Source organism: Ictalurus punctatus, chromosome 28, assembly GCF_001660625.3.
Source record: "Ictalurus punctatus breed USDA103 chromosome 28, Coco_2.0, whole genome shotgun sequence".
Taxonomy (NCBI): domain Eukaryota; kingdom Metazoa; phylum Chordata; class Actinopteri; order Siluriformes; family Ictaluridae; genus Ictalurus; species Ictalurus punctatus.
The window spans coordinates 14,389,978-14,403,735 of record NC_030443.2 but is presented as its reverse complement, the minus strand read 5'-3'; the positions used below and the strand labels follow the sequence as shown (position 1 = coordinate 14,403,735).

At 40.2% G+C, this 13,758-nt stretch overlaps 1 protein-coding gene across 8 annotated transcripts in view; it reads left to right on the top strand.

Moving 5' to 3' along the window:
- The window catches only part of zmp:0000001168 (signal-induced proliferation-associated 1-like protein 2), a 72,238-nt gene that overhangs the window by 32,068 nt on the left and 26,412 nt on the right, over positions 1-13,758 (top strand). For 6 of the 8 annotated variants that reach the window (XR_006981324.2, XR_006981323.2, XM_017459725.3 and 3 more), the window contains exons 2-7: positions 3,892-5,443; positions 7,571-7,695; positions 9,166-9,354; positions 11,183-11,357; positions 11,552-11,655; positions 12,935-13,092. Coding sequence is in view for 6 of the 8 variants with exons in the window: in XM_017459725.3 (XP_017315214.1) it covers positions 4,351-5,443; positions 7,571-7,695; positions 9,166-9,354; positions 11,183-11,357; positions 11,552-11,655; positions 12,935-13,092 (1,844 nt within the window). In the remaining 2 variants the exon portion in view is untranslated. The other 2 variants (XM_017459726.3, XM_017459723.1) reach the window with 2 other exon arrangements.

Below are 13,758 nucleotides of genomic sequence, written 5' to 3'. Positions count from 1 at the left end.
TTGTGGTGCAGGTGCTCTAATCTGGCATGTTCTTTAAAAAATTTTTTTGCAGTTATGATGACGTAGTTCGCATGACAATGCCAACATTGCATTCACATTACATACATATACTGATCAGTACATACCTTGCCAATGTTCGAGCAGTAGGTACTGAATCGAATGCAGTATGTACTGTCACAGTATGCGATTTTAGACACAGACTACAGGTACAACAAATGTATACTGTATGCTGTATATGGTACCACCAAAGAGATATAGAAAATTCATCATGTCTGTGTGGGTTTCCTCTGGGTTCTCTGGCTTCCTCCTATTTCTCAAAAACATGTGTATATATGTGTGTGGGGGGGGGGGGGGGGGGGGTGTTAGGGGTCCTGGTGGACTGGTCCATCACATCCAGGGTGTATTCCCTTATTCAAGAAAGACCATATGATAAAAGGACTCATAGAGAGACAGGGAGGGAAAGAGAAAGCGAGAGAGAGAAAAGGTGAGGATGCCCTTTCACATCCTTTCACTCTATCGACTCGCGCGCTGCGCGTCTCTCTGAGGAGTTTCCGTGGTGCGCGCGCAGCAGCCGCAGCAGCACAGCTGCACCTGTGCGCGCGCACGAGCGACACCGCGAGTGTTTTTCGACGCGAAAACGAAAAACCGGGTGAGAACAAACCTCACAGACGTGTATCTTCCCCCCTCAGACGTAAATACTGACGTGTGACTTCGTGTTTCATCCGAATCGACACACGAAGTGAAAGAGACAGCGGAAGAGAGACAGACAGAGAGAGAGAGAGAGATGAAGGTTTGTCAGAGTGTCAGACGCCGCTATATTCAGCTCGAAGTCGTTTCTTTTATCATTGCTGCTTTAATTAAATAAAAACATGTCGCTTTTGTGACAATAACTGAGGACAAGTTTCTCTCTTGGGGGATTGTTTTGTGTAACTCTGTAGGCTGTATCTGGGAATGTCATTACTAAAGATGAGATGGATTAACTGTTTGCTTCTTTACTTTTCTTCACTATAAAGGTAAGTAAATAAATAAAAACACACACAATATTGTCCCAAACAGCGTCTGGACTCCTGTCACAGCGCGTGTAGGTTAAGTCTAATCCGTGTTTATTTGCCTGACAGGTTACCGTGGTGTAACACTATCAGTATTTCACTTCATTTATGCAAGAAAAGGTTCTAGAGAAGGCGGAAACGTTTTTTTTTTTGGAGTGCTTATGTTGTGTGGCAGAAACAAACAACCCAGGGGTGCTCAAACTTTTTTGCAGCTAGCAGGTACCTATTAATTATAAAATAAATAAACACAACCGTTCGAATTAAACCCATTATTCGAATGTGTGCAGTAATATTTTGCCCATTTTTGTGGAGCTGTAGTGCATTTTGTTTCTGACACGTTCATCAGGTCCGTGGTGCCATTATTTTTTAGACTTTCATTCATTCGTCTTCAGTAAGTGCTTTATCCTGGTCAGGGAGCAGTGCAGTGTATTCGGAGCCTACCCTAGGAACACTGGGTGTAAGGCAGGAATATGTCCTGGACGAGATGCTTGTCCTGTGCATGGCATCATGCACAAACTCCACAGCTAAGGGCAGTTTGACACAGCCAATTGGGAGGAAACTGGAAAACCCAGAGGAAACCCATACAGACACATGGAGAACATGAGAAGCTCCAACAGACAGTGTGGAGCATTGAAATGGGGATCTGTGTAGGGATTGTGATTTCCACAATTCCATCCATATCCATTTTCTGTACCACTTATCCCGGAGCCTATTCAGAATTCGGTGCAAGGTGGTGAACACCCTGGACGTGCTGCCATCCCATTGCAGGGCACAGTCGCTGCACACACACACTCACACCCATTCACACACTACCGACAATTTGGACATGCCAATCAGCATGCAACGCCTTTGGATTGGGGGAGGAAACCCCCGAAGCATGGGGAGAACTCCACACACACAGGGTGGAGGCGGGATTTGAATCCTCAACCCTGGAGGTGCTAACCACTAAGCTACAATGCCCTCCTGATTTCCACAAGTGTACTATTTATTTATTTATTTTTTTAAAAATCACAGACCCTCTTGGCTATGCTTCACAGACTCCATTTTGAGAACCCTCAATGTATGTGATATAAACCTGGTCAGTGTGCTTGCAGGTGTACAGAAAACGTTGCCACAGCTTGCAAATTATGAGGCGATTTTTGTGGGAGATTGTTTGACCCACCTAATTAAGACATGAACCCCTCAAGGAATTAAACAAAAAAGGTTGTAAAGGATTTTAATAATGAGAAAATGTTTCTTCAACCATTTCAAAAAGGTACAAGTAAATTACACGTTTTAAACATCTTATTCAATAATAACACCATTAAGTAACCTTTTGTGACTAAGACATCAAGGCAAAGCTTTTCCATGAAATAGCTCTTGAAACTTGAACTTTGCCTACACCTGAAACCACAATTTATTCTCTGAATAGTGCTCTAATTAAGGAGTCAAGCCATTTTTATGGAGAATAATCAGCATTTTCCTCAAATCCCTCAATGCACTACAGTAGGTGACCAAATAATGTCGTCTAGCTGATGCAGAACAGTCAGTACACTTTGTAACCTGTAGGGAATAGGGAGTAGATCACCCTTGGCAAAACATAATGTACTATTGAGTACCCTAGTAATGTGGCTGAAGATAGAGCAGGGGGTGACGTCAAGGTTTTTGCATACAATTTTGCAGTTCACAGATGTATATGTCATGCAAAGGGTGCCATTACTTTATAGTTTATCTTAACTTAATTCTGGATTGGTATAAATTTATTGTCAACCATATTGTGAATTTCTAGATGTGTTAAATGTGCTCCAAAATGTTCATATATGTAAAAACAAATATTTTCATGCATATGTAAATAAATGTATATGTACTAAAAGTATATACTGAATGAACTAAATGTATATATACATTTAGTTGCACGTTAATAAGAATGTGCATATGTTTGGCTGAACTCTATCTTATGTTCTGACAATAAGAAACTGGAATGAATTTAAAGTCTGATGCCAGTGGTGTACGTTTTATATCACATCATAGTAAACTAATATCTGTTTTTATGTTATTGTTATTATAACCTGTTCTTTCTTTCTTTCTTTAGGCTACTAGATGTTGTTTTTTTTCTTAACCTAATGACTGCATGTGTGTGGTCAGAATGCACTGTTTATGTTTATGTTATATTAATGAAAGCTTCTCCTATTTTTCTACTTTTAGCAGCAGGCAATCTAAAGCAAGGGAAAGAGAGAAAGAAAGATTGGCCAGGTCTCCATCATTGTGTAGTTTATTACTGTTTTTGCCATGCTGCCGTAGCTGTGCTCAGGAAGCTCCCTCCCCTGTGAGAGGAGCTGCCATTGTGCAGACCGCCGTATGACAGTTGGCTAGCGCCGGCTATTTTTGTCAAGTGGAGAAAATAATAGTAAAGAACAAAGGTAGCAAAGTGAAGTGGAACAATGAGTCTGATAGGCGTGCTTGACTGCAGGTGAAATTTTTGCATAACACACTGTATGTGTATCAGTGTTTGTGTTTTCTTTGGCTGGGTTACCTAAGGAATATAAAACCATGTCTTAGTAGCTCTTGCTTGTTGTCGGGATTAAGCTGTAATTGTAACCTAATCCTTACTGCATTAGAGTAGTACAGTAATAGTAGTTTAAATCTATAGGGATATGTTAGCCCCTGAAGGAGAAGTGTTCTTTTAGGGTTTAAGTTATGGCAAAGAGTAAGCTGGACTAATGGTCTTACATCACTTAGACTGTGTTTCAAAATATCTTTGTGTCTTCAGTTAGTTGTGTTCGCACACTGTTCTAGAAAATTCTTAGCACAAAAAAGTCAGACTGAGCATTCTGACCTCTTACGCTTTTGTCTTTGTTTGCAGGATGCTGAATCCATGAGTGTCTAGAGAAGGAGGCTGACAGCGAGGACTTAAACTGCAATTGCGTTCTTCTTGGCCCTTGCTTCATTCTAGTGCTCTTTTACAACCTGTGTTAATTCTATGTTAAGAAGGGATGAACATGAAGCCTCCTGTTCAAGATTGTTCCAAATGATGAAAGCGAGCTCTCGTGTTCTAACATGCCCAGAATGACTTCCTGAGTCTGCTTAGTAGTGAGACACTGCTGCGCTGGATGAAGACGCTGATCAGGACTGTGCTGGGCAGATAAGACGTCTGCTAAGTGATTGAGTTATGACTTCTCCTTTGCAGCTTGTGTGCTTACATCAACCGTTTAGATTCTCTGAAGCTACTCATCAGTCATCCCAGACCAAGAGAGGAGGTTAGTGAGGAGAGAAGATTTAAAGGAAGAGCGAGAGACCAAGGGAGAGAGCATACAAGTACACCATGCAGTCAGACGACCTCTTCATCCGCAAGTTCCGCAGACAGAGCCCACGTCCCACCCCGGTTTTTGAGCCCAAGCGGGTGGAAGTGGCTGAATGGCCACCCAGGAGGGAGGGTGAGGGAGCAGAGGGTGAGAGTGTGACAACACCTAGCAGGGCAGGGCTTAATCAGCGTGCAGTTGCTCGTGGCCACATCATGCAGCGCAGCAACAGCGATGTCACGCTGGGAGATCTGGACTCTGCGGCAAAGGCAGGTGCAAAAGCGGCCAGGTCGGCAAGCGAAAAGGCCGGGCAGGTGGGACAGGGCGAGTCTAATATAGTCCTCCACCGGGAATATGGGAGTCTCTCCTCATTAGAAAAACAGAGCCGACCTCCAGAGCCCTGCAATGAGGAGCAGACCATTCTCAGTCCCAGTGCTCTTCGCTTTAAAGATCCGTTCTTGCTGCTTGGACTCCAGGAGACACCGCCTGAGCCAGATGGCTTTTTCCGCGCCCTGGAATGCCCAAAACCGGCCAAACCCCCAAAACCTGATGCTCTAAACAAGAAATCAAAGCCATCACCCCTTCAGGTCACTCCCATACCATGCGATCAAACATTCGGAGGTGCATGGGTGCGCAACTTTGCCCATTATGACGTGCAGAGTATCCTGTTTGACTTGTGTGAGGCGGCCACTAGCCGAGACAGTGTTGGCCGCAAGAAGAACATCACCTCAGGGGCATCTGCTGCCTCGCAGCTCAGGCCTCTTGCCCAGCCCCCACCTGCTTCACCATCTCAGAGTTTGGGCAGTGGGACGGTAGGTACAACTAGCACAGAGGAACCAGAGCCGTGCCTGCTGGACGAAGGAGACGGCAATGACAATGATTTGCTGCTCAGCTGCCCGCACTTTAGAAACGAGATGGGAGGGGAAGAGAGGGCTGGACTGGGGAGAACCCAATGTTGTAGCGGGCGATGGAGGAGTCTACAAAGCCCCAATGATGCTGTGTCTGTATTAGAGGAGCCTCGAGAAAGCCATGTGCAGCAGCAGGGAAAAAGTAACTACTTCATCGAGCATGCAGACCTGGGGGCACGGTACTACCACAAGTACTTCTACATGAAAGGTGAGAAAGAAGATTTTTTATTGATTTGACGAGCATGTGAGAAAGTGTGTAAAGTACAGAAGATGCTGCTTTTCTGTTCAACGGATGCACATCTTTGTTACCATAGCGATATCAGTACTCTGTGTACTGGCTCATACCTGGTACATTACTGACATCCTGTTAATAAAGTCAACACTCTGCAGCCTTCTGTTGTCAAATATCACAAGCATGATTCATGCTTTAAGACAGTTTGTGTTCTTTGTTGCATCTGTGTGCTGTCAGCCAACATAACGCACTCTCAGAGTATAAAATACAGTGGAGTGGATCTGCACAAATGACAAATCCATTCCAAGACTGATTCACAGTTACTGATAATCAGTAATGGAATCACACATTCCTAGTACACATCCCACATTTTTATCATAATGACAAAATAGACATATAATGACATAATTCCACATTATCAGTTAAGATTGTGTGGTCTGTCCATATAAGTCTATGTGAATGTCTGTCTATCTATCTATCTATCTATCTACTATCTATCTACTATCTATTTATAAATTACGCAGATCTTATGAATGGGGGTTTATAGACGTCAATGTCTAATTAGTTCACCTTAGCAAAGCTAACCAATATCATGATTAGAATTTGATTCATTTGTCTAGACATGAAGCTAAGTACGTAAAGTGAACATATCATATCGTTTGAAGAGGGAGCAGAATATAAACGTGTGTTTATGTGTGCATAACTGCCTTTATGTGGCAAATGTGTTTTCCTCTCTGTACTTCCCCTCTCAGTATCTGTGCATTGTACAGTTGCAGCTCTTAGACTCGCTCAAAGGCTCAAAATGGGGATGCTGTGAGGTTGAAAGTAGGACAGCATGTGCTGAAGTCTGCGTAGAAGCTTGCGTCAGTTTGTACCTTGTGATGCAGCTTTGTGACATGTTTTATCAGTCACAGTGTATCTATGACTGTTCAGCTTCCTACTCCTTCACTCTTTCAGTGTTTCCTGCTTACTGTTTACAGCAATCTCTCACTAGAAGTGAAAAGAGCTGGGCGATATATCGATATAATATCGATATCGTGATAAAAAATTACACTATACATTTATCTGAGATATGGTTGGTATGATGATGTATTTTTTACGCTTAATAATTACAAATGAAATGGTACTGAATGGATGCCGTTGATTTGATGTAATTTTTAAAAACTTTTAAGTTTTGTAGTCAAACTCAGTTTAATGTTTATTTTATTATTGTTTTGCAGACAGTTTGTTGGCCACATTATATATCATGAAATGCATCATTTATTGTCAAAATGCCAATTATCTTGATATGATGTATTTGTCATATCACCAGCCCTAGAAGTGAATAGTTGTTTGGAGTTTTTTTTTTTTTTTTTTACAGCTTCCTTTTATTTCTATTCCTTTCTCTAAATGAACGTGGAACTATTGACAGTGGTGTTTAGAGCTTGCACTCATGTATTAACATAGAGTGTCATACAAAAGATAAACATCTAGGCCTAATTTTCAGTGCTAACCTTTTAGATCTCGATGAAGTTATACCGACATTTAAAATTTTGTTATTCGTAGGAAAATGTTTTATTTAAATATTAAAGCATATGATTCTGTTGCGTAACTTACTTGGTGCACTACATTATATTCTAAATGGCTACATTTATATGGCGCCTTTTAGCCTGAGCGGTTCAAAGCTCTTTACACTGTTTCTCCTTCACCCATTCACACACTCACACACCAATGGCAGCAGAGCTACCATGCAAGGCTCTAGCTAGCCATCGGGAGCAACTTGGGGTTCAGTGTCTTGCCCAAGGGCACTTTGGCACGTGGAGACATGTGGGCCGGCAAGCGTACCGCAAACCCTATGATTAGTGAACAATCCGCTCTACCACCTGAGCCACAACCGACTAAATATGTACAGTGGAATGGCATTTGAGATTCAGAATGGTATCCATATTATTGTGGATGTTGTGTAAATGTAACTGACTAATAGACGTACACTAGAGTATACATTAATGCTATGTATACAGTAATGCTTTGTGAAACAATGGGGAATGTAGGTATATAGGAATATAGGGAATACAGGTGAATACAAGAATAGAGTAATGCAGTGTTTTTTGTCCTTTCCTGCAGACCATCAGAATTTCTTCGGCATGGATGAGCGATTGGGGCCGGTGGCCATCAGTTTCCGTCGTGAGGAGAAAGAAGGCTCCAGTGGCGCTCAGTACACGTACAGGATCATATTCAGGACCACAGAGGTGAAAGAGTTAATACTCCACACATTTCATGTATATATTTTTCTGTTGAGATCTCTCTATGGCAAACATATTTCCTTTGCTCAGTGATGAGTTTGTATAATAGCTCATCAATAAAGGGAAGTTAAACTCAACCGTTTCGTGTAAGTTTCCACTTTATTTGCGTTTCCTTCCCTCTCTTTCACCGGGTCATGTTTTATATTCTTCTTTTCTAATCTGCCAAACCACTCACCTAATTGTCTCTAACGCCATGTCTCTGTCTGCATCTCTCACTCGAATATTTCCCTCTTTTTTTATTACCTGTCAGTCTCTTCCCTTCTCTCCATTTATCACTGTTGACTCCTCTTATCCTGAAGTCCTATGTCTGCCTCTTTGCTCTACATTAGTATTGTATCTCTCCTTCTTTCGCTCTGTCTCTCCTCGTGTCACTCTGCAGTGCTATCATGTCTTGTTCACGTCTCTTTTCTATGTGTCTCCTTTCATCTTATCTCTCTCTACCCTCCTATTAAGCAGTCTGACACATAAAGGCAGGAATGCAACCACCTCCCCACCGCACACACACACAAATTTTATGAATAATTGGCTGTATAAAAAAAAACAGGTGTAAATCTTTAAAAGAATATGCTTTCTGAGAATTATTCATAGAATTATTTATTTTTTTAAACACAATTTTGATGTTTGAAATGTAATTTAAAAAATGGAAATTCAAGCAAAAGAATCAAAATCTTCAAAACAATGGTTAAATATACAAATAGTAAACATATCTGTCAAAGAAAGAACTGTCTCCTGTGTATCTGAATGAAACTACACCTTGATATACCTTAACCCTTTAGACATCCAGTTTATTATTTAGTTATTTACCATAAAGCATATTATTCAGTAATTAAAGTAAAAATACTTGAAGTACACATGGGTGACCAATTAATGAAAAAATCTGTGGCTTTGTTATGCTGCTGCATTTTGCTGGCATGGTTTTGGTTTGGCTCCACTTAAAGTGAACCTATGATGAAACATTTCAATCCTGGTGGGTGTGGTCTCTTCCAGGATGACTCTGTCCCATCCACAGGCCATGACTGCTCACTGATTGGTTTGATAAGGATGAACATGATGTAAATCATATGCTATGGCCTTCACAGTCACTACATCTCAACCCAATTGAACACCTAATGGAGATTTTGGAGTGACATATTAGACAGCGCGCTCCACCACCAATATCATTGGACGATCCCGCCAGTTCAGCTCCAGTGACGTGTAGAACCTGTGCCAAGGTACACTGAAGCAGTTCAGGCAGTTTCTGGTGTCCAAACATCTTATTGAGACATCTAAATTTTTCACCGGTCTCTATGTAGTATAGAGCTGTAGAGTGAGGAACGTAAGTCTGAACCCATTGGCAGGTCCTGGGAGTTTAATGATGCATGAAGATTGTTGAGCTAAGAGTCTGTTTGTTTGTTTTGTTTTTTCTTTCACATATAGCTCAAGACCCTTCGTGGTTCCATCCTGGAAGAGTCTGTACCATCTGCAGCGCGACACACAACCCCAAGAGGGCTTTCTCCCAAGAGACTTCTGGAGTTCATCCTCCCTGATCTCAACCTGCACTGTCTGAGGCTTGCCTCAACATCTCCCAAAGTCCGTGACACACTGCTTAAGCTGGATGAGCAAGGGGTGAGCGTGTTACTCCCACACCAGTTTTACCAGCGGTCCTAGCCACAGCATGAATCCAAAACAGCTTAATGTTATACCCGATGTCGAATGCTAAAAGCCATTTTGAATACAACCTACATTAGCCATTAGGACTTTCTCTGAAAATAGCTGCATAATGAACTGTTTCTTCTCTTGATAATGTCTCTGGCTCTGATCAGGGGTTACCTTTAAGCAGTGTTCATTTACTTTATGGTCTCATAATATATACATGTGGATGCTTTATTAAGCTTTATAGGTGCTTCTATGTTCTTTATAAGTGCTTATGTAATCTGACTAATGTGCTTGGGTCATAAATGTTAATCTTATTATTGTAAGTATCTGGTGATGAAATAGCTTTGATTACCTTGAGAAAGAACAGTATGTTTTCCATTGTGAAGAAGAAACCTAGGGTAGATAGGGGTATGTGATATGATATGATATGGTGTGGAATCAATATAAATAGGTGTAGCTACAGAACAGGCACGGCACTTTTTTCCATGCAGGAACCTTCCAAAAACCTTGGGTGAATATTATACAGCAAAAAAATTAAGGAAGCCCCCTAAACTGGACCCTGTTCACTTGGGTGAGTTTGTTCAATTGAATGTGTACGTGATACTATCATAGATGGCTTACCTGTAATGAAGTAAAAGAAGAAATTGGAAATGAAAAGAGGAACAGAGGAAGCAGGACAGTAGGAAGTAGTAGACATAACGACGAATGATGACAACTGTAAAAGAAGCTAATGTGATGCTAGTGAAACTTTGGAGCATAGTGTTAATATACAGTGTATACAGCATGATAGTAAAAGCTAAGTGTTAGAAAACATATTTTTCAGAGAGAATCTCAGGTGTTGAATGACTCTGACCAGCAGCCATTTTAAAGGAATGTCAAGAAACAGTTGCTGTTCAAACCAGAATATGGTTCAACAACAGCCATGTTATTTTTAGTAAACATATTTTACACCAAAGTGAATGTGATACAGCTCTGACATTAGTGCCGGAAGTAAATCAAATGATGGTTTATATTAATGTGCTCATTCTAATATGTTATTGTTTCAATAGTAAGAACTTATACAGGGACTTGTAAGGTAGACAATCTACATAATCTAAAGCTATTAATGTGCATAAAAATGTGCTGTTATTTGATAAAGAAACCTATAATTGTTTATATGGTGAAGTGTTCTGAAAGGAGATGTTTATTTAACATTCATGGAAGGAGTCTCCAGTGTCAGCACTTTGTAGCAGTCTGTATGTTTTCCACAATGGGAAAGTCTTCAGGACTTTATGGAGGAGCTTGAGCTTTCTGCTTTCTTGGCAACATGACAAGTTGTGCTTTTTTTTGTCTTACTGACTTCAAGAGAGAGAAAAAGAGAGGCTGGTGAGGGAACAACTGTTTATAAGATTAAATATATCTATAAATGGTTAAAACGCATGACAGTTATTTATAAATGAAAAATTATTTCTCTTAGAAGAGGAATAAAATACTCTGCTTCGTGTTGGGGATTATTTTCCTATAATGGCACACCCCATGATGTTTTCATCCTTACTTGAGTCAGGTGATTTCTCAGGCATTGTATCAAAATCTGTCTGCACTAATTTGTAATGACATAGGGGGGATTTTGTAATGAAACAAAAACATGGGCTGTATTCCAAATGGCTCCCTGCATTGTATTATCACACATCCCTAGGGGTACATATGTTATTAAACATATTTTCTGCCTAACGTTATTGTTATTGTTATTAATATTTAACACTGACAAACAATCCAGCCACTGATACGTTTATGCACGCTTGTGTGTTTATGTGTGTAGCTAAATTTCCAGCGTAAGGTAGGGGTGATGTACTGCCGGGCGGAACAGAGTACAGAGGAAGACATGTATAATAACGAGAGTGCCGGGCCGGCGTTCGACGAGTTCCTGGACCTGCTGGGAGAGAGAGTGAGACTGAAGGGCTGGGAGAAATACAGAGCACAGCTCGACACCAAGAGTGAGAAAAATGCAAACATACACTCACTACTACAGGAATAACACCTTAATGTCTTGTTACATAAGGCGCAGATGTATGTGTGAACATCAGTGGTCAATAGCATGCATTCACATTTTGCCTAAGAAGAGTAGAGATGTGCTTGGATGATCCTAAATGTGTATGCGTTTACAGATTTTTTCCTTCTGTTTTCACAGCGGATTCCACCGGGACACACTCTCTTTACACACGTTATCAAGATTATGAGATCATGTTCCATGTGTCCACCATGCTCCCATACACAGCCAACAACACACAACAGGTAAACATGGCACAGTTTAAGTATAAGATTAATAATAAAGAGGACCATCCTAATAGATCATATGACAGCCAAACAATGCAATATAACAAATAGCAGATGTTCTCACTAAAGTCTCTTTTATAGAGTGGGGTTTCAGCGGTCTATGGTTATAACATCACACTGTACAACATGATCCCAATAAAATCTTAGCCAAATTCTATAAACAGATTGTGCTCACCAGGTCAAATTATATATAAAAAAAGGGTCCTCTAATGACAGACTTGAAATGAAAGAAAATATCGACGTTTTACTTACGTCGTCGATCAGAGTGATCCGGACTGCAAAAGAATCTCGTAAACAGAAACAAGTGGTCGGTATACTGGAATCGTAGCAATTATGTTTAGGGAATACACATCTTAAAGGGCAAAGAAGAGGAGTTTGGACCCGTTTGTGGCTGGATAAAAGAGGATAACAAGGAATGTTCATTCTTCCAAGTGAGCTTAATACGGATATTTGTTCCATCCATTAGCTTTGCAACTCACCTGCCACAGGCATGTAGGCTGGTTATATAAATAATGTGAACAAGTCAAACATAAACAGTTCCTTTTGCGTTTCTGTCATCCCATGCTGTCCTTCTGTTGTTCGCTTTTAAACGAGCATCGTAGCGGTGCTCACATTGACAGAACACTGTCGTTAAATCAGCCACCTGTGAGCACATCACATTACGTGTTCTAAGATCGATATCTCCACCCTACACTGTAAAACCGGAGAAGTTCATGTAACTCAAAAAATTTGAGGAAACTGATTACCTCAAAATTTTTAAGTTGATAACTCAATTTCTTTAAGCCAAATACAGTTAAATATAACAAAAATGTATTTCAAATTACAAAGTTTGAGTTAAATTTTTGTTATATTTAAGTGTATTTGGCTTCAAGAAATTGATTCATCAACTTAAAAATTTTGAGGTAACTATTTTCCTCAAATTTTTTGAGTTAAATGAACTATGACTAAAATAATTCTGTTACAATATGTGTTTTTTTATTTTTTTGAATGTGAGAGTAGAACTGGTGACAGAACATCAGACAGAACTATTGGTAATAGTTGCTGGATGCGTACCAAAATTGGAGCTAAACTCTTTCCCCTGAATAAAGGCTCTTTGACATGCACATTCTACCTTTTTATGATATGATCGTATTAATCCTGAGCAAGTTTATGTAATACAGTGTAATGTTTATCTTGTGCATTTTAAGGTCAACTTCTGTGCTGTATTAGCTAACATCTGTCATTGTTTTTCTTTCAGTTACTGAGGAAGAGACATATAGGGAACGATATTGTGACAATAGTCTTCCAGGAGCCAGGGGCAATGCCGTTCACCCCCAAAACCATCCGCTCTCACTTCCAGCACGTGTTTATCATCGTCCAAGTGCACGAGCCCTGCACGGAAAACACCTACTATCGGTAAGAGCGATCAGATAACAAAGTCCACGACAAGCCATAGAGAGTAGAAATCAATGAAAACTATTCACAGCAGACTGTAGTGTGAAACATATCAAACTAAAACTATTGCAGCTATTTTCTTTGTGTGTCTTAAACTAATTAGTACAAGATGCACAAATTTGGGTAAGTGAAATGACCCAAAGTAGGTGGTGTTATCCTCAGATATACAGTCAGCTCCAGAATTATTGGCACCCTCCTGAAGGATGGGTAAAAATAAAAAGATTACGAGAAATGTCCTTGTGGTTAATTAGCTCACAATCTCACAATGACAATATGTGAGAAATCTAATATTTAATTCAAGTAATGTGGATGTTGGAAAGGTGTACTTGGCATTTGAGTGACCATTGCACCAGTAATAACCTGGTGAGAGCAGTGTAATTGTAAACAGGATCGGGTGAGAATAAATTCATTATTAATCATTGAAATGGCACTGGTGGAAATGGAAGCGTGACATTACAGTCTTTTAGTTTCCTCAAACATGTGCGAAACTATAGGACATAATATTTATATTGAAAAATTTATTGTTTCTATGATACATTGACAAGTTTTGACAAGTTTGGTATTTAATCATTCATTTTTTTAATTGGTTCAGTTAATTATATGATGTTTTCTGTCAAGACACTGTCA